Source organism: Ischnura elegans, chromosome 7 (assembly GCF_921293095.1).
Source record: "Ischnura elegans chromosome 7, ioIscEleg1.1, whole genome shotgun sequence".
NCBI lineage: Eukaryota > Metazoa > Arthropoda > Insecta > Odonata > Coenagrionidae > Ischnura > Ischnura elegans.
Genome location: NC_060252.1, coordinates 33,768,130 through 33,791,383, shown reverse-complemented (window position 1 = coordinate 33,791,383; position 23,254 = coordinate 33,768,130). Strand labels below are relative to the sequence as shown.

The 23,254-nt window shown below is 36.8% G+C and overlaps 1 protein-coding gene and 1 long non-coding RNA gene across 3 annotated transcripts; one reads left to right on the top strand and one right to left on the bottom strand.

Moving 5' to 3' along the window:
* Nucleotides 1-549: 549 nt before the first annotated feature.
* Nucleotides 550-23,254, top strand: LOC124162610 (luciferin 4-monooxygenase-like). Of its 2 annotated transcripts, XM_046539199.1 has the most exons (14): nt 550-702; nt 773-835; nt 2,545-2,701; nt 5,089-5,296; nt 6,227-6,409; nt 7,506-7,659; nt 8,443-8,599; nt 8,701-8,871; nt 10,259-10,370; nt 12,395-12,441; nt 17,865-17,972; nt 19,624-19,749; nt 22,173-22,338; nt 23,033-23,254. In XM_046539199.1, the coding sequence occupies exons 3-14, from the start codon at nt 2,552-2,554 to the stop codon at nt 23,161-23,163; spliced, it is 1,713 nt and encodes a 570-aa protein (XP_046395155.1). In that variant the 5' UTR covers nt 550-702; nt 773-835; nt 2,545-2,551; the 3' UTR covers nt 23,164-23,254. The 2 variants fall into 2 exon arrangements, with proteins under 2 accessions (XP_046395155.1, XP_046395154.1); XM_046539198.1 differs by lacking the exon at nt 773-835.
* Nucleotides 14,486-15,757, bottom strand: LOC124162611. Its single transcript, XR_006865630.1, has 2 exons — nt 15,488-15,757; nt 14,486-14,769 (listed from the first exon to the last, which is right to left on the bottom strand). It is a non-coding gene; the product is annotated as an uncharacterized LOC124162611 (long non-coding RNA).

Here is a 23,254-nt window from a genome sequence, read left to right as displayed (position 1 = left end):
AAACGGATTAGGCTGGAAGCCGCTGGAGACTGGGAGGCTAGGCTTAAATTGCTTGAGTAATTGAGAATAGATATCTTTTAGAACGACACGGAGAACACCATTTTAAAACCCCACGATATTTCAGGTCCGACAGAAGCGATGAATTAAGAGAGATATTTTGCCGAACGGATAGGTATGAGAATTCGTTTTTCCCACGGGCAATGAAGGACTTTGATAAATGCTAGGCGTAAATTAGTTGGAGCCTTTCCTTTTTATTTTATAACGGCTAGTTTTCTAACACCTCCTCCACACACCTATTAAGGCGACTCACGGGACAGTGCGTAAATGTAGATAAAATCACCCTAAAATAATATGCTTCCATAACTTTAACCGAAAAAGAGCGAAAATTTTTCGTGCGATCTTCATAGGGAACCCTATATGTGCCTCGAAAGACTCACGAATCGTAAAATCAAATCGTAAATTCTCGTCACGCGCTTGCTAGCCATTCATAGGGAACCAACGTAATTGATTGCGAGACTGCTGCTAGAGCCGAGGACTCCAGTTGTGCTCTTGCGTCAGAGAAGAAGACATCTCCACGGAGCGTATACGAAACGGAGAAAAGAACGATAAGGCTTTAAAGAGGAGAAATTCAGGCGACTGATTCCTGAGCTAAACACTAGACGTGGAATATTTCCTCTCAACAGATCAAGAACAAACCACAAGGTAAGTCTCACATTCTGAGCAATATGAATCCAATCCTTTTTCGTTTATCACGCAGTTTTTCAATCCCAAGGTCGAACTTCATAGGTTAGGGCAGACCAAGTCACAGGAAGTGTGTGAATTTCACACATACAGGGTAAGTGGGAAAAATCTATCCCAAGGTCTGTTTTTCTGCAAATTTTGCAGAAGCTAAATTACAAATCGAATTAATAACCCTAAATTAAAAGTGCTTCGATTAGGTAAAACTGCTTCATAATGCCGAGTCGTCTTAAAGTTGATAACCTGTAGGCTTAACAAACATTTTCCGTCTACTTCGACGAATCGTAACTATGAGGCCTTGATGAATATCGAGTGGAAATTCCTAGGCATGGCAATTGGCTGGTTGCTGGCTAATTGCTAACTAACCGCCAACAATGTAAATATGGCGTCTCATTCGTCCAATAATTTTTTTACCGTCGGTTGAGATAGAGCTTGAAAGAAAATATTGCAATAAATTAAAAAATTAATATAAAAACCCAAGTTTCTGTTCCTCCTAAAAAGAAGAAAACGAACCGCCCTGTCTTGGTCCAAGGACCTGATATAAGGTTTTACTGATATAAGACTATATGTTTAAAACAAATCACAATAAATTTTTAAAAAATAATATAAAAACCCACGTTTATGTTCCTACTAAAAAGAAGAAAACAAACCGCCCTGCCTAGGTACACGGTCGTGATAGGTTTTACTGATGTAAGACTATATGTTTAAAACAAAAAATGAAGTGCGCATTCGCATTACATTTGACACTGAAGTAACATTAATTTATCATCATAGAATTAAGATTTTAGTTGTTTAATTGTAATATTTACGGAGAATGAATCTCATTTTCGATGCTGAAATTGATACGCACCGCGTTCTTGGTTTTGAACAGGTAGTACTCTTCCATCTACCTGTAAAATTTTACGTAGGACATAAACTAGGGGTTTAATTGACAAATGACGGCCGAAATGGCGATTTTCATAGCTTAAAGACATGGGAAACAGATAAATATTTCTTGAGTTCTACAAGTTTATCCGCAAGCGATGAAAAAGCAATTGCGAACAATATAAATTCACATCGTGCCAATATACTGCACAATTTCAGAGAAATAGGAAAACCTGTGCAGTTTGTAAAGTAACAGCCCCGCGCTCATACGTTATGTCCTCAGTCGGATATTTCACGATGCTCGAAGATCTCATTTCAAAAACATCACAATTGACACCAGCTACTCCCCAGATCTGGAGCTATTTACGGTTCTATTCGGTATTGCCTGGGTACCCAATCAAGTATGATGCCAAGTACGTATTTTGATCATAATATCACCGATTGTTTTTACATGTGATGGCATGCGTGTATCTTTCCTTAAAGGCCTTATGTATCGTCATTTTTTTCTCATTAGCAACAAATAATTAGCCGGATTACTTAAATAGAAATAGATACTTTTTTAAACTACAGTAGCGTAGTAGTAGTGCAGTCATTATTTCACTTTAAGAGCATCAAAAGCATAATAATAAACTACTTTGGTCCAAGATAAAATTTTCTGCTAGACAGGAAGATTCAACGGCAGTATCTGGAAACGTATAAATATAACTGGAAATTTTACTAATAATTTTAACCTTTCACCAGATACAGCCCAAAAGCACTGTCTGGCGGTGAATCCATATGAAGTAGTTTTTTCATGGTATTCATTTTCAACATCATTGTCAGTAATTTTTAAATGTGACATCAGGTTTATATAGCCTATATATTCTACTTTTGAGCTCAAATGGGTGATATATATATGCATCACGAACACCATAATTTGGTTTTAACTATATTCCTCAAAAGGTAAACAATGGAAAAGAGGATGGGGCCCGGTGACGATACCATACTAACATCACCATTCCAGAGCATATCCAAGAAGGCTCCGGATGTTAGTATAACAGAATTTCTATTCCAAAGCCTGGAGATGAACTATGAACTTTTGAAAGACCAAATATGGGTGGTAAGTTTTCAAGTGATAAAAGTGGTGTTTCTTATGAAACTGCAGTAGGAGATAAAATTTCAAGGAAAAAGAAAGGCCTTCTCTACATCAAGTATTTTTGAAGAAGTATTTGTGGCGGATGAAGGATTCGAAGGTACAGTCCAGCAGCTGAGAATCGTCCGATGACAGTTAAAAGGGTCTAGTTCGGGGTAGGGGGCAAGGTTGCCAGGTAAGAAAGGGAAACGCCCACCTCATATGTTAACAAAAGGGTATCGTGAAGAAAGGAGTCGGAAGGGAGTGTGAAGGACCCAAAGGAAGAATCCCCTTTGGTGATTCGAAGAAAGGGCTTGTTTTGGTGGTTCAGGCTTGTTTCAGTGCTTCATATGCATGTGACAACGTTGTATGACCAGGCAACGGTGTGCGGTGCGTTTGGGAGACAGCGATTGGCTGCAAACTGTGCTAGCGCAGGGTTCTCCGCTCCTCCTTTTGAACTGTCATCGGACAACTCTCGCCGGCTGGACTGTAGACTACATACAGGGTGGAGAAACATTATCTCACGAAATTTCAACCTTGGATAGCTGATGCCAGTAGAAGCCAAAATTACTATTGGTGTTTAAGTCGAAAACCATTTTTAAATAACAGAAACCTTGAGCCAAGCGCTGCGATTTGCCGCGAGTTTACCCTGTAGCCGGATTCTCTGGATAGCTCATGACTACGAATGCTTTGCCTTCCGGGGATCGCGATGTATCCAAGGCATCCGGCAACAGGGCAAACTGACGTATCCCAAATTATCGCATATTGGGATCAGGAGTTGAAATTTCGTGACATAATTTTTCCTCCACCCTATATACAAATCCAAGAGTCCAAATGCATGCTGCATGCTGGTGATTGATCACCCCCTGCCAAACACCCTAGAGGTGGCTCGCAGGGTAATTTGTAGATGTAGATGTATACTCTTACCATCAGCATACTTGCTGTTGCCCGCCATCGAATCCCCACACTCAGATATTACGCCTGTGACGCTATCCTTTCCTCCCTCAGGATATCTAACATAACAAGCCGCCGTGTCTTATCTGACCTCATGTTTCTGCATGGAATCTTTAGCGGTTCTTTACGGACAAACGAAATTCTCCCTCTTTTCCGTTTTCATATTCCTACTCGCCCCTTACGAAACAACTCTCTGCTTCACATTCCGCGATTCCGTCTCTCCATCTCTCAAAGCTCTCTGTTCTACCGAATCCCCTCCTTGTTTAACTCCATGGCTTCAATAATCCCTTCCCTGGACCTATTTTCCTCTGACAATAATTACAAAGCCACCTTAAAATGCCATCTGAATAATTCACCATTGTCTAATCAATAGAGCCCCTTCTTATGTTTAATAATTTTGTTTTCTGTTAGTTTTTATTTTTTCGTGCTATTGTTTGTTATCTTATAGGTATTATTTATTTAATGAACAGCCAATGTAAAAGCCTTTGTGCCGTTTTTGGTGATGAAATAAATAAATAAAATAAATAAATACACTGGAATCACTTACGCTGCTGACAAGCTATCATACCCAACCCTGTTCCACCCATTCTCACCCCGGTTGGCTTATGTACCTGAAGAAATTTTTCAGTAAAAAGTATTTATCTAAAGCATCCAGACCGAATTTATGACTTGGTCCAAATGCTCATTCTTCAAAAAATTAAATTGAATTCAGATTAGTGTAATAGCAACCAATACTTATTTCAACAAAAAAACGAGAATTGCCCTAAGTGCCAAATCAAACCCAGCGTGATTTTTTTGTCACATTATAAAAAATATAAAAAACTAATCAGCAGTCTAGAGGCAATATTCAAAGGTGAACAACAGCATAGATCCATATAAAATTATACCATGTATACTTATTAATCCTAAGGCAATGTACTCAAGTGGTAAGATCATAGCAATTATAAGATTAGTTGAAATAAATTTTGTAATATGACAAGAATTAATGCTATTAGATTACTATGACACGTACTATTAATAATTAATAAAAATCGCTATTTTGATGTGCTATTAAGCATTAGAGACTTTGCTATCAGATAAGGGTAATACCAATTATAATTTTTAAGGAGACAAAGGACAATTTAAAATACTCCAGATAAAAGAGGTTTCTACACCATTTCATTTGCCAATATCATTCAGTTTTGAACCGGAACTCGATAACTAGCAGTAAAATGGACTGATTATCAAGGAATTCGTGTCAATTATTGATTACAAGATTTAAATGCCATGATTCAAAGAGAAAAATCTACAAAGTACGGTTATACTTTCCTCGCTGAGTTTTTTTCCCCTTAAAATCAGTGAGTCAATCATACCAAGACGATCTAATTTTCACTTAATAAATCCAAGATTCCATGTTTAAATCATCACTTTTTTTATCGCAGCAAGACATATGGGATGGAGCTTCATACAAGTACAAGGATATAAAACCATTGACGAGGAAGATAGCCAGCGGTTTGGCACGATTAGGATTCAAGAAAGGAGATGTTTTATGCTTCGCAACAGGCAATGTCACGCTAATCTACTTGGTCCAGCTCAGCGTGTGGATCGGTGGAGGTGCCGTGCGAGGATTCCATAAAGGGGACAAAAAAGGTGAGATAAATAATTATTTTATACGACGTTAGTTGCCACACAGTTTGAATTAATTATGCAGACACGATAACCCTCATTATTTTCAAACAAAAGGATATTAGGCAAAAGTTATGAACACGGTAGTTCCTCTTTGTTCGACCTAAACCATGACTGAAGAAAGATCTGAGGTTTTCCCGGCGTATGATGATGTTGAAGTAGTTTCGGGTTTCCCACCGGATAAGGTTCTCCATCAAGCCCTGATGACGATGGACGACACGGCCATCGAAACGTCGGCAGGGATGGAGAACCTCATCTGGTGGGAAACCCGACACAACTTCAACTAAACCATGACTACAGCGGTCAACTTACAAAACTCTTTAATGGCCACTTGGACTAGGCTATGGAGCAACATTCTCGCTGAAAATTAAGACTCCAATGCATTGCTAGTTAATATAAAAGATTCTTTGTATGATTTTTTGTCCGCGGTTGTGTTCAAATCTGTCGAGATTCAATATTTATAGGACTCGCAATAGCTATTATGAAACCCTTCATTAATACCCAAACTTCATTAATACCCAAACTTCATTAAAACCCAACAAAAAATACAAGGTATGATTCACTCTTTATTATCATAGTCGCGAGAAATTTAAAAATTTAGTTCCGGTTATTTTCTGTGCTAGGGTAGACGACTGATGAAACTTCATACTCGCGTGGCAGTTACCAAATTCGGAGTGGGCGAATTTAATTGTCGGGAGAACACCCCAACTGATCCGTTGCCATGCCGACCGTTTACAATGGATTACCTGCGATGCCTTCCACAACAATCAAACCGAGCCGTGCTGCGCCGAACTGTACCGTGCTACGCCGAGCCTTACCGTGCTGCGCCTAACCAAACCGTGCCGGGTGTTCGTAATTGGTTTCCTCATTAATGCTATGTTCACTTACTTCCAGAGGACTACGAACGGGAAATGAGGGAGGTCTCCTGCCGCTTTACGCTGTGCGACAAGGACACCTGCTCCAAAATGAAGTGGGCCTCACAACAGCTGGGGTGGGACGTTCAAGCAGTGTCAATTGGAGGCGATGTGGAGGATGCGAAAGCTATTGAGGACATGATTGCAAATGACGACGGTTCTCGTAAGTAAATTGGTGCTAATCACGTTAATGGTCAAAAGCGAAATTATAGTAGCCAAAAAAGAACGACTAATGTTGGTTTCGGTCGGATTTCGTTCGCAAACTACATCATTGCCGAAAAATTGCATAAGGCTGTTACCGAATTTTCCTCTTTATATATTTAGCCGGTTTTACATTTTTCTATTAAAAAGAAAGTTATTCTTAAGATTAAATTACCTGTGTTCTGTTCATATCAAGACTCCTGTAATATTTTGTAGAAATAGTATGAAATAAAATAACAATTTTTGTAACACAACATTGGCATACAAAATCAGTTTTTGTTGGGGTGAAGGGGTGGTTGAGGGGAGGGATGAAGGGAGTATGACAACATTTTGCGAAATCCTACATAGGCGCCAATCTGTCCTTTTTCAAATGAAGTTAAAATTAACCATTAACATTCGTCTAAACTGGGATTTCTAAATCCAAATAATTTGTATATTACTAACACACTAATTAATGGTGGGTAACGAATCGCAATCAATGCCTTTCGTTTTCTTTGATTAAGGAAACTTCCCTCCTGCAGTGGGTTTTTTCCAATGAGGACGACAGTCAATATCCTTAGGTTTTTCCCACGTTCACTAACATCTTTTTCCACTTGGTCAATAGTAGATTTGTTAAATTATAATGCTAATTGTTGATTGAAAATGGAACTTCTACTTATTTTTATGTAATTTCTCTGCATGTAATTTCATGAGCAACTTGACAATGTATTTAACTGCATATATTTAATGTTTGACGAGGGGTTAGATGGAAGATGGGACTTTCTAGTCCCAATCTCGCCCAATAAAGACGTTTTATTATTATTATTATTGAACGATAGTTTTAAATACGGAATAAACGATGAAAAAGGGGGCTTTGGAAATGGCCGTGTGATTCAGAAAATGATGTGTCAAGCGATCAATCGTTAGTTTCCTGAAAACCTATCGCTGGAGCTATCATTCTGAGGGACGGAAAAATGATCATGTGATTCAGGCTTAAGGCATGAGCCAAAATATATTAATATTTCTATGGTTCGAATTCCATCGATTTTGCTAATGACAGCACAGTGATTTCTTCACAGGCTACCCCCACAATGTGAAGATAAACCCAGGAGAGGACGTTTACATAATTGTCAGCACAAGTGGATCGACAGGGGTTCCCAAGGGTGTTCTACACACCCACCGTAACATGGTGACAAGCTTTTCAAATTTTGGAGCACCGATAAAAATTGAGGAGTAAGTATGCTCTGCGAATGGAATTATTGGTAAAAAGTAATGTACACACGTATGATTCAAGCCAAAGTGAACTCATCGCACCCGCTCGATGAGTTGAATTCCATTCCATTTGTCGTGGGGGTATAAATTGTCCAAAACTTGAGATATCATATCAGTACATTAAAATTTGCAGGAATTTTTCCACAAATGAACTAGAAGTAATTTAAAATATTTTGTATTATTTTCACCAGGCTTCAGTTGTTCTAATAAATTAATTAGTAGTTGAGCGTTGAGCTTTTATCCAAAAGTATGAGAAAACCTATTAAGCAATAGTTTTATAATAGGTACTTCTATTGAATGTCTGATTGATTTAAAAAATGAAATCTCTTTATTCAATTATCTTTCCTCCTTAATTTACCAATTTAAAAAGAGAGTATGTGCTTTCTCGGTTAGATTCAGGTGGATGGTTGTCAAAATGTAAATGATTTGAGATGTAAAAAAGTGTATCATTACAAAAATTTAAGAAGGCGTACACTCCCATCACAAAAATATTACAACTTGTAACATTTTAATGGTAATACTACATTGTAATAATTTTCAAAGTAAAATATATTAATTGGGGTTCAATGAATTTTACAAATGCGCTAAAAAACAAGCACATATTTTTTGACTCGAGAATAATACCCGCAACCATGTTTTGTGCGTAGAATATCTATATGACTTCGAATACAAAAAAAGATAAAATTATACCATCATTATGGTCTTATTTCATGCTTGATGGCGCCGCATTTCCAACTAACTTAGACCACGAGTGTTGGGAAGATCTCTATTAGCAACAGTTGGAAATCATTTGATATCAGCATACGGAGGAATCGTTGGGTCCATTGTTTACGGTTTCTCGCTCATGAGTAGCAGCAAATTTGACCTGAAACTGCTTCCAGAGCAAATTGCCAAGTACAAGGTGATGCACGTTTTAAAATTATTAAATCGGAAATTTATTAACTGAAGGTATGTAAAATTAGATGAACTCAGACAGCTAATACGCATGGTCTAATATTTCAGCCCGATACAGTGTTTATGTACCCATATGCTGCCAACATTTTCATACAATCGCATGAATTGGCCAACCATGACCTGTCTTCCGTTAAAAATTTGTTGTGCGGAGGATCAGTAGTTGCAGCGGCCACTGCAAAAATGTTTGCGGATAAATTACCCAAAGTACATCTCATGGTGGTAAGTATTCATCTATATTTACATACTACCCCGCAAGCAGCCTAAAAAGGCGTGTATGAGGGGGTGTTAGGACACCAGCCGTCTGCATATAAAAACCATATACTCAAACAAAATTACAAAATTACGTCCAGCATTTATTAAAGTCCTTTATGGTTCGGGGGAAAAACGAATTCCCACATCTATCCGTTCGGAAAAATACCTCTCTTAACACTAGCGTGCCCGACCAATGCTTACACCATATTATGCCCGAGTGGGTCAGTTTGACCCAATATGACCATCTTTGCAGATTTTACTCAAAATACTTCACTCCTTCCCAGTTTATTTATTAACATTGTTTATAAAGCATTTGGGAGGGTAGTAGAAAATGAAATTAGACGAAAAATATTAAATTGTAGTTGTCAAACAATTTCTACGGTGTTATGGGAACTAGCTTCCACAAATTTGTGAATACCTATCAGTTTTCCTCAGATGGGTTTGGGAGGTACAATGAATTTCAATGGAATCAGGTCAAAAAAATTACAATAACATTTTGACAAAAAATCAGTATAAATCACACCGTTACATCGAATACAAAGTAAAAGTAGAATGGCTTCGAATGAATTTGATAGTCTGGGTCAAAATGAGCCATCTGGACATGGCAGGTATAAGTGATGAGAAAAAATTAGAAAAAATAACAATATCAGGCCTAACTTTAGCACAGTGGTAAACCAAACTAAATAATTAAAAGTCATAAAATATGAGTCTAAAACTTGACTTCCTTTCAAAATAATCAACATAAAAATTCTCTTTAGGGTCACATTAACCCAATACGGAAATCGGTGGTTCAAAATTGTGCCAATATCGATTCTCTTTTAGTTTATGATAATGTCGATGTTTACAACATTTATAGAAATGAAAGGTGCTCATACGAGTATCATCATTGCCACCATTATGATTTTTACTTGTTTTTGAGGGCTGATGAAACCTGCTATAACCCATTTACTGCTTTTCTCCTATACCGTGTATATTGTGGAAAAATATCACTCTTTACACTAGCATGCCTGACCTATGCTTACACCCGAATTTGTGAATGCATCCACAACGGGCATTCTAGAATTAATTTATCGTTTCCGTCAGACCTGTAAATACAGTAAGGTTCTAATATGATGTTCTCCTTGTCGCTCTTAAAGATATCTATTTTCAATTGCTCAATTGCCGCTCGAAACAATCCGAGCTGACAGGACTGAGCCATTCGCAAAGATATTCGAAAAGGATCATAGCCTACGGAATTCAAAAACTTCCAGTGCGCCTGTGGCTGAGTCCACCTGGTATAACTTCCGGTTATTGCCAGGCTATTTTCCAAAATACACTTTGATCGTACTAATACTTTTTCTCTTTTCTTTCACAGTTATACGCCATGTCAGAAATTTTGTACTTTTCCTTTTCATCGGTCGATAGAAGTGCAAAACCGAAATCAGAGAGAATGATATCAGGGCTGGTGATCGGAACGGATGGTGGTCGTAAGTATGGCTGCAATCCCTGAAACGTGACTCGCACAGATGAAGGAGGGTCACGCATCCGATATAAGTTTTAAGGATTTTATATAAATGCCATTACATTATACAAGTTAGAGGAAAATGTTTAATTGAGGGCCAATGAGCAGAGATGAGCAGTAGCTGAATAATATAGCTTTGTTAACGGTTAGGCTTTTTATATTTTAGACCACTTTGCTAGTTATAAATAAATAAAACTGTAGCCCTGTATTTTCAATCTACTCACTCATTATTTTCCGAAATAAATCGTTACTTTTTTCCTTGTCTTGACCTCTATTTAAATATAATTAAAAATATATTTTTAAATAAAAATATATAATACAAATAAATAAATAAAATTGTTAATATAATTTATTATTATATAAATAATTATAAATATACATTTTTTTAAATAGCGATAATAAAAAATAATGGAGCTTTGTTAACGGCAAAGCTTATATTTTAGGCCTCTTTACCAGTCATAAATACTGACTTATAAGTTTCTGAAATAAAATGTTTCTTCCTCAAAATGCCTGCCCCCGTTGGCCAAAACTCAGAAAAATATGAGAGAAGTGGGCGCCAGTCTTCGCAGTCAGAGAAAGAAATTATAAACTCAGAATCCGTGCGACTAAGTGAGCCCAGACGAGGTTGTTGTAATGCACCTAAAGAGAAGGAACTACCCTTCCTCATCTGCCATGTCCCCAGTCTCGAAACAAAGCGCCAACTAAAGCAGGACTCGCATGAGGTTTCCATAATCAAAATCCCTGACTTAATATCAACGGAAAAGTAGTCGTAAACAGGGACATAATGCAAAAATTAAGCAAGATATATTGCGAAATAAAGTCAAGCATAAGTCGCTGTAGAAATAAAATGAGTTTGTTTTCCCTTTTCCTGACCTCCATATTTAATATTAATTTTGAATCTTTGAGTGTAGGTCTTGAAATTGAAACAAATTTTGCCGATGCTTCGTTTTCTTTATAAACCATCATCAGTGCTAGAAATTAAAATGCGTGTTTAATTATGAAACGTAAACCAAATTCAGGGTTTTTACGATATTACAATCAAAAGAAGAAACATTCAGTGCTAAATAAACAAAAAAGATGGGACTAGAGTGCTTTCCATTCATCGACACTTCGACTTGGGTCAACGTGTGTCGATGAATGGAAAGCATCCATCATCGAAATGCATTTTTGCAATGTTTATTAATGGTAGCTAAGCCAATAAAATTTATTACTACCTGTCAATATTTATTGATTTAATAATAATATTTTTTCTTAAATGCCTATAGTTTGAAATCGAATGCCATATTTGTTGGAGTAAATGATTTATCATTATTCATGTTCTACTTATTTAGTTATTTAATTATTTTTTCATGTTCTACCATAAATGTTGCGATGGGTATACGCGCATACTTAGATTTTCTTGCTATGATTGTTTGAGTTAACTTCAAGATTTCATTTCTATGCCCTGATGTGTTAGTTGTGCTGAATTCCATTCGGAAATATCTTATATATTTTGTACAAGTTTATTTTGTGATCTCTATTGTATGTAATATTCATCTTATGTTCTTAATGGACAATTTGTCCGAGAACAATAAATATTATTATTATTATACTTGATCTTTCTCAACTAACTCAGGATGTAAAAAAATTTTAAGACCGAAGTAGTTGACATTGGAAAATAAAAGACACTCAAAAAAGTTAACAATAGCTGTACAATTGAAAATATGGTTGGACTGCTGGCCTTGAACCCTCGGTTTGACTCCGGGGATGTTTTGAAATCTTTCGTCACACTTGTATCCCATATTACTTCTTCGGAGCAAATACTTTACCCATCTCTATCAATAACCTCATTAAGATTTTCTCACCAACGAAGTATTTGCCATGCCTAAAACTTGTACTTTCACCATGAATCCAATGACTAATGCAACACATACTATTCCTAAATTACATAAATGAGTTATAAAAGTAGTTATAACTACTCAATGAAATAATCTATTCTTATATTCCTAGGAGAACGAGTTTCATGCGGACAAATATTGCCATCTTATGAAGCCAAGGTAATTGAAAACGGAAGTGAGCTGAATGACTGCATACATTATTACAATGGAGCAAATTTTTAAAGTTAATATCATTTTAGACAATGCAGACGGATAGGCTGATATGTATAGTAAAATCAAAATAGCTTAAATCACAAATTCCAGACAAAGAGAGATGGAATTACTTAGCAAATTACAGATGTCTAATCTGGTTAACAAACGATTTCAATTCTAAATAAAAACCTGGTCTCCCATTTGACCAGAAATAAGTTAAATGCCCTTATAAATATTTGATGTGCTTAATGAACCTGGAATAATATCAGATATAAAAAAGAAGGATCTAACTCTTAATATTTAAATGGTTACCTTCTACAGCCAACTTGAATTTACAACTTTCTCACGCCACGTTACTATCCTTATCAGTCAATACAAAATATACTACTATCGGCGCCGAAAAGATGGAACGCTGAGTTTTAAAGGCCGTATCACACTAGCGACTGCGACCGCCGCTGCGACCGCGACTGGTCCGTCGACCAATCAGAGCGAGGCAGTCGACGCTGCGACTGCGACTCAGAAGAATAGCCGACCGGCTATTCTTCTGTCGCAGTCGCAGTCAATCAGAGAGCTCCATTTCAATATCGCGGGCTTGCGGCAGACGTGTTTTGGTTACCGTAGCGAGGGAATTTCAAGAAGGTTGTGAGATAAAACTGAGATAATTTCGGATTTTTTAAGTGAAGATAGTAGACAGCATATTAGCTATTGGACCCGAGTACACAGGTGACTAATAACGAAGTACGATTTAACATATTTTAGGAAAAATTTCAACAATTGCTGCTCTCTATCCATTCTTTGGGCTTTCGTAAACAAACAAGCCACAAGCAGAAACGTTCATACGTGCGCATGCGCGACCGTGGCGTCGGCCGCAATGTGTGATGGGGTGCAGTCACAGCCACCTAGAGAGAAGGCCCGTTCACAGGCGTGTGACGTCACTCATTGAAGTGCTACCGCCAAAGCATGGCAGAACAGAAGTAGTTGTGGTGCTGTCTGCGACGGTGGTTTAGCCGCCGAAGTGAAAAGATAATTGATACCTAATTTACTCAGTCAATAAGAAAATAGTCAGCGGGTTACGAGAAAATACTGACACGCATCAACAAAAATATTTTTCAATCTCAAAGTTATTCGTTAATATTACGTCTTATGGCACGTAACATATAACTTCGCCGTTCTCAAGAAAAAACTAATTATAACTAATTCATAAATTGTCGTTGTGAACTAGAAGTACTACATAACAATATTAAAATCTGAAATAACTATGTAGAGAAGGCTCTTTGCATCCAAAGAGCATTTATTATTCAACATAAAAGCGTCTCAAAATTCGATAACATAAAGTGGTGATGGCAAGTATTTGATTAAACCTGGTTGCATTCCATATACTTCCCTTGGATAAATAATTTCTTTCTGGCAGAGTAAAAGGTGTTCACACAAAGTCCCAAATGGATCTATTATTTAAGAGTGAATTCTTCTTTATTTTGACATTAAATTAGATATGCCCATGGGCTATGAAAATCTTACCGTAGAGCCTGATGAAATAAGATTTTCAATGATAGTTACTCTTGAAATTTGGTATCGTTGACACATCTGCCATTATTACTCTCGAAAGCATCAAAATGCAAGCCAAAATTTACGTATAGTCCAGCCTCGGCTAATAAAACGTACCCGTCCCAGGAGCTTAAGTATTTGAAATATTATTTGGGATGAGCAAAAGTTTCAATCCCACTTCAGTAGATGTATCAATCTAATAAAAAATTTGGAAGTCCTGCCATATCACCAGCATTCACATTTGTATAAAGAACACGACATCTCTTAAATCACATCTCAGATCTTACTTAACATGCATGAAGTAATCACCACAAGGAATTTTGGCGGCGGGAAAGAAAAAAACACAGAAGTAAAATACAAATATTTTGTATTTCCATTCGTCAATCAAAATAATACCTACAATTTTCTCTTATTACGATGAACTAATTTGGTGAAACAAATACTGGTATTTTCTTTTGAACAAAAATCATTTAAAAGAGCACTGGCAGAAGCCACAATAACTATCTTCAATAGTTTTCAGATGAATGTCCATTGTCACATGAACCACTTATAGAAAACAAATCCACCATAGTCCTTTATGTCACTTCAACCACTATGACATTCTGTCTTCTAGATGACAGTTTCAAATGAAGTAATGGCACCCTCCTCCTATGACACTTCTAATTCAACACGAGTTATCTTCCCCATCTTCTCCTGCAAGGCCACAGGTTCTTTTCTGATGTCACTCGCTGAGAAGTGAAGATCACACGACTAAAATTAATAAATAAGAAAAAGTCATGAAAATTACTAAGTAGTTATTTCATTTCCAATTTTAGGCATTTCTGCATGAGAGATATCTAATGACTAGGCCAGTAAATATAGGAGATCATTATGTACCTTAAAGATTTTTTAAATTTTAAAACTAGACCATAAGATAATTTCAGATGATGAAAGCCGGGCATAGATAAATTACGGTTCATTGCACCAATTGTAAGAGAAAAACGCAAATTTTCATTCACGGTTGTTAAGACACACCAATAACATAGTATAGCATAGTATAGAAACATACGTTTCTGACGCGACTTATGCATTTCTCATGATTAGATGCTATCCATGCAATTTATCAAGTAAATATCGTTGGTAGATAATCGCGTAGATAATTCAAATTGCTTTTCAACTATGAGTAACAAAAGTATAGTTAAATAAGCACTGTTTTGCTGAGTTTTTAGACGCATAACACAGCAGAGGGCAAGATAATAAAGAATATTCGATGCTATAAACTTGGCAGCTATCTTATAATTCCCAAGAAACTCCTTCAACCTCACGTTTACTGAACGAAATAATACAAAAAATTCAGCTAAAATACAAGAATTTCCCATTGAAATGCCGCTTCTGTATTTAAATCACCACTTTTAGTACTGTCAACATCCCCAAGACACATCTGCCTAGAAATTACATCCAAATAATTACAGCTAGAAAGAGTACATACCTTAATGTTTTCCGTCGAGGTGAAATTGTCTCTTTTTATCCCCCATATACACTTCTTCTTCAGCTCAGGATCTTTTGGAAAGTTAAAAACTTGAACCTCGGGTCCACTCCTGTGGAGTTTTCTTCGAATGCCGGCACTACACACGTGAAAGGAACTTTTTAACAAAAGGCCTCACAAATACACGTTTATGAAGTCCAGCGAATGAAATTCAATAATAAAGGAAACTTCACTACCCTCAGAAACTTAAATTTTCACCAACTAACACCACAAAAGTCCCTAAAATGTGGTAAAACGTAACGTAAATACACTCGTAAACAAAGTGGTCTCCAACGGCAGCCGGAACAACACAGCACTTCTCGTGGTGACGTCAGAGCCTCAGCCGTCGCTTGTGACGGGGCCTTTTCTCTAGGTGGCTATGGTGCAGTCGCAGCCGAAATCGCGGTCGCAGTCGCTAGTGTGATACGGCCTTAAGAATTTGCATAGAATCCTGCCGAAGCTCCATTTGGTCGTGTCATTATAATTTTACTCATTGTTTATTCGACTACAACAATGAATCACTAAACATTGTTTAGACGTAAACGTTTAGCTTCTATGGTCGAAAGAGTGAGGAAGAACGCGCGAAAAAGTATGAAAATGGCGAAACGGTGTCTTCTTTATCTCGTCACGAGCAAAATATTTGATTGGTGGTTTTCATTGTATTTTAATAGATAGAATTAGAATGAATTAATAGTTGGAATCGTTGCATTAGAAATAGATTTATGAAATTAAATTTTACTCATTCCTTAATTTTCAAAATGGCCGAAAGGTAAATTTCAATTTCTGAGGCGTAAAAAAGAAAATATAAATTGCAGTTACGTATGCAATATGTAAAAAATTCTTAACTTTTCGTGTAAGGAAATGTTTATATTGTTCCTCTAACGCCTTTGTCGTATTGGTAACGCCAAAAATCGTCGTTTTGGAAGAGTGCATTGCCACGGGACGATTTCCGTCTTTTTGGTTTATTTTAAGTAAGAGGAACAATACAAACACTTCCTTAACTGAAAAGTTTAGAATTGTTTTTACAAATACATGCGTGACTGCAATATCCATTTTCTTTTCTACGCTTCGGGAATTGAAATTTACCTTTCGGCCATTTTGAAAATCAAAGAATAGGTCAAATTTAATTTAAAGAGCTTTTTGTAATGCAAAGATGTCGTTCTGTCCATAAAAATTAATGACTTGCACCAATTAAATATTTTTCCCGTGACGTGATGAAGAAGACCACCGTTCCGCCGTTCTCATAGTTTTTCGCGTGTTCTTCTTCACTCTTTCGATCGTAGATGGTAAACGTGTAGGTCAAAACAATTTTTAAAGATTTATTGTTGTAGTCGAATAAACAATGATTAAAATGATATATGGCACGATCCTATGGAGCTTCGACAGACTTTCATAAAAATGCTTAAAGTTCAGCGTTCTACCTTTTTTTCGCAGATAGTAAGGTCGCTAAGCGGAATGAGTTTTACCGTTCTGCAATGGTTAATTCGGAAAACAAATTCTGAGAGTGGAGGCGTTTCTATAATATCAGCACGATATCCATATGAAGAATTTATTCTCGTACTGCAAAAATATCGTACAATGGGGTTAAATCGAAATAAGCAGGCTAAGAGTCAGAGAGTTATTTTTTTCTCACGACGCTTAAATGAATTTCCACTTTAAAAGATCCAGATTTTACAATCTAACGCATATTAACTTTGTTGACTTGATGCATATTTTTAAGTTGGCCAACTTTTTTCCGTTTCAGCTCACTGCTCGTTAAATTGCTATTCACTTTTTCGGGAAGCTATACCGAAATGATGCAAATAAAAATTCGTGCATTATGAAATGCAGAAAAAAGAATTACTTTGTGGTAGAAAAGGAATTAGAGATAACTCTCTTCCATTTCAGTCAAAAGGATGAATTTGGTGAATACGTTGACCTAATTAGATGAAGCTTGTGTCCTCTCAAGTGTTCTAATGCCATCAACAGGTCAGATATAATCAATGATACAGTACCTTCAACCAACGGACCCAAGCCCAAAATCCCAATGAGGGTTTCATGTTGCACCGATGACAATTTATGTAAAAAAACGACATAATGAATATGCACAACGAATTCATAGTAATTTTTTCAATCTCTATGCTTTTAAATGCAATAAACGGTTGCCTGATATAAACAAATATTCTATGGGACACATTGCACAAATTGCACAAGTACACAAATTATGACATGAGAAATGCTCAGCACCTTTTTATCTTTCACACTGATTTACGAATCCTATACCACAAAAAGATGGTAATTTAAGCAATGTATTTTGAAAAAAAAGCCAGTTGTTGAAAGTAGATATCTTATTTTACTGCAGATAGTTGACCCAGTTCGGAGGTGCGGGGTGGGCAGGAACATGAAGGGACAGCTGTGGGTCAGGGGACCCTGTCTCATGAAGGGATACCTCAACACCAAAGCCGAGAAGGTGAGAATAACAACTTCCTTTCATGGGTTATGACACCATTGATTACTTGAGCACATTTAGGCCCACTTCGTAAGCCGTGTACTTTAAAAATCGATTACGCAAATACTGTTGAGAAAAAAGACATGTTGTTCTTTAGTTGGCTGGTAAAAATTATTTGTGTCTGATTTGATTTGAAAGAAAATTTACTCAAATTTTGGATTCTGTTGCCACTATGATGAAGGATACGGATGGGCATGCTTCACACGATGGAAGGATTTGGGTGCAGGCTTTCGATGCATAAAAGATGTTTTTTATTGCAACACTCTGAATTCTATTGCAACTTATCTTACTTATCTTATCTTATTGAAACTTATCACTCTATTGCAACACTACATGAATCTGAAATGCCAATTTAATGTGAAATCTTATGCAATTTATTTCTTTTAATCAGAATGGAAACGAATCTATGTATTAGGTTTACCTAGTTATAAACATATATATTACACTAAACGATTTTAATTTCTCCTGGTACATACACATATATTACACTGTTCTGCAAAAAAAGTAAAAAAAAATGCTCAGCTAAAATTTAGGGTGTTTCTGGCCAATTTTGGGTCGCTGAATCCGAAAATGACCACCGTTTTTTTTATCCTCCATTTTTACGAGCAACCCCTAAATTGGGGAAACCAACCCCGTATCTAAACTTATCGCTTTTCAAGGGACTGTTACTAATACTACCTGCTTCTGATTGAAAAAAACTGACGTTTTGAGGAAATCAAGGTCATAAGAGAGACAAACTTGACTGGGGTTGAAAGTATTTAGGGGGTGAAAATCCAAAAAAACTTAAAAACCCATTGAAATGAACACTTTTCTATAATAATAATAATAATAATAATTCTTATTATTATTATCACATATACATGTATCTCCCAGGTTGGGTGCACACAGTACAGAGCACAATTAAAGATACATGAGACTCGCACAACTAAATTTTCGGTAGCATTATCACCTTCAGTTAGGAAAAAGACTTCCTTGGAAAAAGTGTCTTTTTCCTAACTCCGAGGAAGGTGGTCCTGCCACCGAAAATTTAGTTGTAACAGCCTTTTGTACCTTTAATTGTGCTCTGTTCAGTGTGTGACCAACCTGGGATATGTTTGTGTAAAATACCTCATCGAAAAACATCTTGAAGTAATTATTATTATATTTTTATATTTATAACTAGGTACACAAGAATTAATGTGCTGATATAAAGTTATTTAAATTTTATACTAACAATAAGTGAAATCCTCTCTAATGGTCACTAGCACGTCTGGAATCGCAATCGACAAAGTAAAATATAGACTTTGACAGAAAAAATACGACTTTTGTTTAATTATTCCAAGAATTTCGCGGTCACTTTCTTTATAACATGGCTTAATTCCAAAGTTATATGAGAATACACCAAATTATAATGTCATCAGCCTTACAGAATTACCGCCCAAATGTCTAACGCGTAAAATCAATGGTTTGTGAAAATGATGTAAAATTAATGTATACCAATGGGACTTAAAATGACAACTCAACGACTTAATATATTCCTAAACTTAATTACTTTTTTTTGAATGGCCTAATCGACTTGTAATGGTACTCACAAGATGCAAACCAAAAAATATTTTTTCTTCACTAAATGCAGGGATACATAACAAAACTTGAAGAAGATGGCTGGTTCGACACAGGAGACATAGGATATTTCGACGAAAGTGGCAACTTATTTATAGTCGACCGGAGCAGCTTTACGTTCATGTACAAAGACAAACTGGTAAGTTAAATCGAATATGGTTAAACTCAACAGATTAGATACTTTACTTAATAAAACACTTCATAATTTATGAATGACAAAATTAAATGCCAAAATGTCAGAATTAAATGCCAAATATTATGAATCACTCAAGGCGATTTAAATAATTATACGTTCAAAGAATACCTCATATTTGCCATAGTGTGATTTATGCCTTATTAAACCTTTATGGCATGAGTGATTTAGAAAATTAATTTACCTATACTAGCTTAATTTCAATCAAAATATTCAATTTACCTCTAGCATTAATTTCTCCAAAAGGACTTTGTCCGTTGTAAAAATAACACTTATTGCTGCGTTGAAAGCATATCATTCAAGCTATAGATCATACTATGAGGGCCTGGAGCAATGAGTCAGACTTTTTTCAATACTACTGATATAATTTGTGAATGGATTCCGAATCGCCGCGCAGGAGAAAAATTGAAATGCTCAAATATTTTTAAAAGGTGTCAATGAGTTTCCACAGGCTGGTATTTTTGGAGTAGTTTGTTAAAAATCATTACCATGTAAAATTAAGATATGGTCGATTTTGAGACAGAGTATTTCAAATTTTACTCCTCAATTTTTCAACCTTTGTCAATAATGGTGAATGGAATACATGGATTTAATAAATAGTAAATTATCAAACAAATAATAAGCTTTAGAATTAGACAAAAATAATATCTCTATGTTACTTAGGTGGATAAATATAAGGAGGTAAACGATAGAAGACAAAATTTTGGGCAAAAATGTGAAAAAAATTAATGGGCATAAATTGCCCAACCACTTTTTTCCCAACCCGTTCTAGGAGTATTTATATTGAGGGGAAAATGCGAAATTTGCCGCCCACTTTGCATAAGTTGATGACGTCGTTGAAGTTTTGGCTCATTAGCAAGCTCAAAGAGAGCCGATCCTTGACGGCAATAATCGATCATTGAAGTCTTGATGACATCGAACCACGTGAGACGGTGGCGCGAGAGCGAGGAGTGGAGGAGAAGCGGCGCAAGTCAGTGACGTCATTAACTTTTATTCGAAAGAGTGAACCCGGTTGAATTTTCGCTCTGAATAGCTCGAGGAGTAGGAGATGGGCCTATAGACGGAAAAAATACGAGTCTCTTTATTTTTCTATCACTATCGCAATCGACAATAATAAAAAAAATGTTAAGGAACCAGTGGCGCCGACTCCATGGGGCCTGAGGGGGCCCGAGCCCCCTCAAAGATTCGTTTGGGGGGGCGGAGCCCCCTCAATAATTCAAGAAATAATTAAGTTATATTATGCTTTGTGAAATCACAAAAATGTGTGACGATAGTTACCTTTTAAAATAAATTCAACAATGTGTTAAAACAAATAATTATAAGGTTAAGCAGGTTAACTGAATCAAGTGGTGTGAATCATGATAGTTTCGGTGCTGCGACACACTTTGAATTGAACCTCTTCCCGGGGCAAGACCTCCGATATGGGCCCCCCCAATATTTTTTATAAGTCGGCGCCCCTGTAAGGAACCCATTCGCATGGCAACTTTTTCAAGTTACTGCGGAACCTGGATAGCCTAGTCGATTGCGTAGTGGCCTAAGGCTCTTCGTTTAATTCCGGATCAGGGGTAACATTTTGCTTCGGCAATTAATGTGAATTTAACCAAAATACACAAGGTAGGCTTAGTAAATGGCACAAATACGAACGCTACGTGACAGAGCACTGTCACGAGTAACAAGTGTTTCACTCACGAATATTACAGTAGAGGATCCTCAAGTCATCGTCTAAATGTATTGCCACCCGCCGCGCACTAAATTGAACTTACTAAAGTAGCCACTCGCGTCGCTGACAGGCACAGCGATCCGAATTTTACTGAGAAATAAATTATAATTAGGGCCGTTAACCTAACCGTGTATTTCTTGCGATGTGATCTACTCAATTTATAACTATTCCGTGCTGTTTATGAGGATTGTAAATATAAAATGCATTAACATAACGATGACTAAGTTGTAACAAAACGTGCCTCGAAAAAAGTAACTTTTCAGGAGAGCAAAAAAATATTTTTTAACTGCAGTATATAATTTTAATTGAAATTAAAAACCAAAAATACGTACAACTGAAAAAGAAGCATACATTTGCAAACAAAGGGTTGTTTTTTGCTTGAATTTTATTTTTTATTAATAGTATTAGCAGTATCAGACCGTCCAAATTTTGAGATACGTGTTGTTAGAACTTAGCCATCGATAAATGGATCTCTATTGTACTTTAAATGGAACGCTTTCCACTTACTCGTCAGATATTTTTGAAAACTGATTAAATTGCGTCCGAATTGGCAAAATATATTAAGCTTCTACGGGACGGACTCGGGTCTCACTATGCAGTCCCCTTGCTTAAACGCATTAACCTTACATTGTATTTTTCTTCAAATTAGGTGTCACCATCTGATATTGAGGACATCATAATGAGGCATCCAGCAGTGTCCATCGCAGGAGTAATTGGAGTACCCAATACTATCACCAAGACATCAGCTCGAGCATACATTGTGCTAAAATCAAATCACAGGGTGACCGAAGAGGAAATGAAAAAATTTGTTGCAGGTAAATGGGATATACACTTGCGTTACGTAAGTGCATAGAGTATCTGGAGAGGGCGTTAGCTACCCCTCCCACGGTTGGAAAGTGAAGCCGGGGGGGCGTGGCACTTTAGCCCGTCCGCCATATTCCTTTACCTCGTGTGAAGCAAAAATTATTATCGTAGCATTCGGTGTCCTCCCATTCCTCTCTCGTCCATTTATCCTTTTTTATTTACTTTCATAATTGAATTTGGTTAAAAAAAATTCTATTGTAAATATCAGAAGTTATATACTTTGAGGTTTCACATGAATTCATCAGATATTTTTCAGCTTACAGCATAAAATTAGTTACTATTGTCGCAAGTGACTTGTCGTGCGTCACACTTTTAATTTGCCGCACCGTGGTTGAATCGCCTATTTCATCCAAAAGATGCATTTTTTCCGGTTTTATATTCAACAAATAATCTTCGCTCATCGGTGGGAACGGCTTTTTCCGGCTGTCAGTAGGGAAAATATTGAGTTTCCTTTGACGAATTTCCCATTAGAAACCATGTATTTCTGCTCCATCCGAGGTAAAGGAATATGGCGGACGGGCTGAAGTGCCACGCCCCCCTGGCTTCACTTTCCTACCGTGGGATGGGTAGCTAACGCCCTCTCCAGGAGCTCTATGCGTAAGAGAGACAAATAAAGGGTCTTATATTTTACATTTTAATCAACAGAAAGGGCAGAAGAGCACATGCAGTTGCACGGAGGAGTGGTCTTCATGGCGGAGCTACCTGAAAGCAGAGGAGGGAAAATCAACAGGCCGGAGCTACACAAAATGTCGATGAGAGAAATGAATACTGCTTAAACAGATTCCAATAAGTTCCAAAAAAATGGCGACCCTTTTTAACATCCGTCATACCTGCCTCTTGAGTGTAAATAAAAAATTATATCAAAAA

Excerpts from the sequence above, each read along its gene's own strand:
- LOC124162610 (XM_046539198.1), top strand. The coding sequence starts at position 2,552 with ATGGAAAAGAGGATGGGGCCCGGTGACGATACCATACTAACATCACCA. Across the intron at positions 7,660-8,442 it reads GCACCGATAAAAATTGAGGA|ACCACGAGTGTTGGGAAGAT; the intron begins GTAAGTATGCTC and ends CAACTAACTTAG. Across the intron at positions 22,339-23,032 it reads AATGAAAAAATTTGTTGCAG|AAAGGGCAGAAGAGCACATG; the intron begins GTAAATGGGATA and ends TTTAATCAACAG.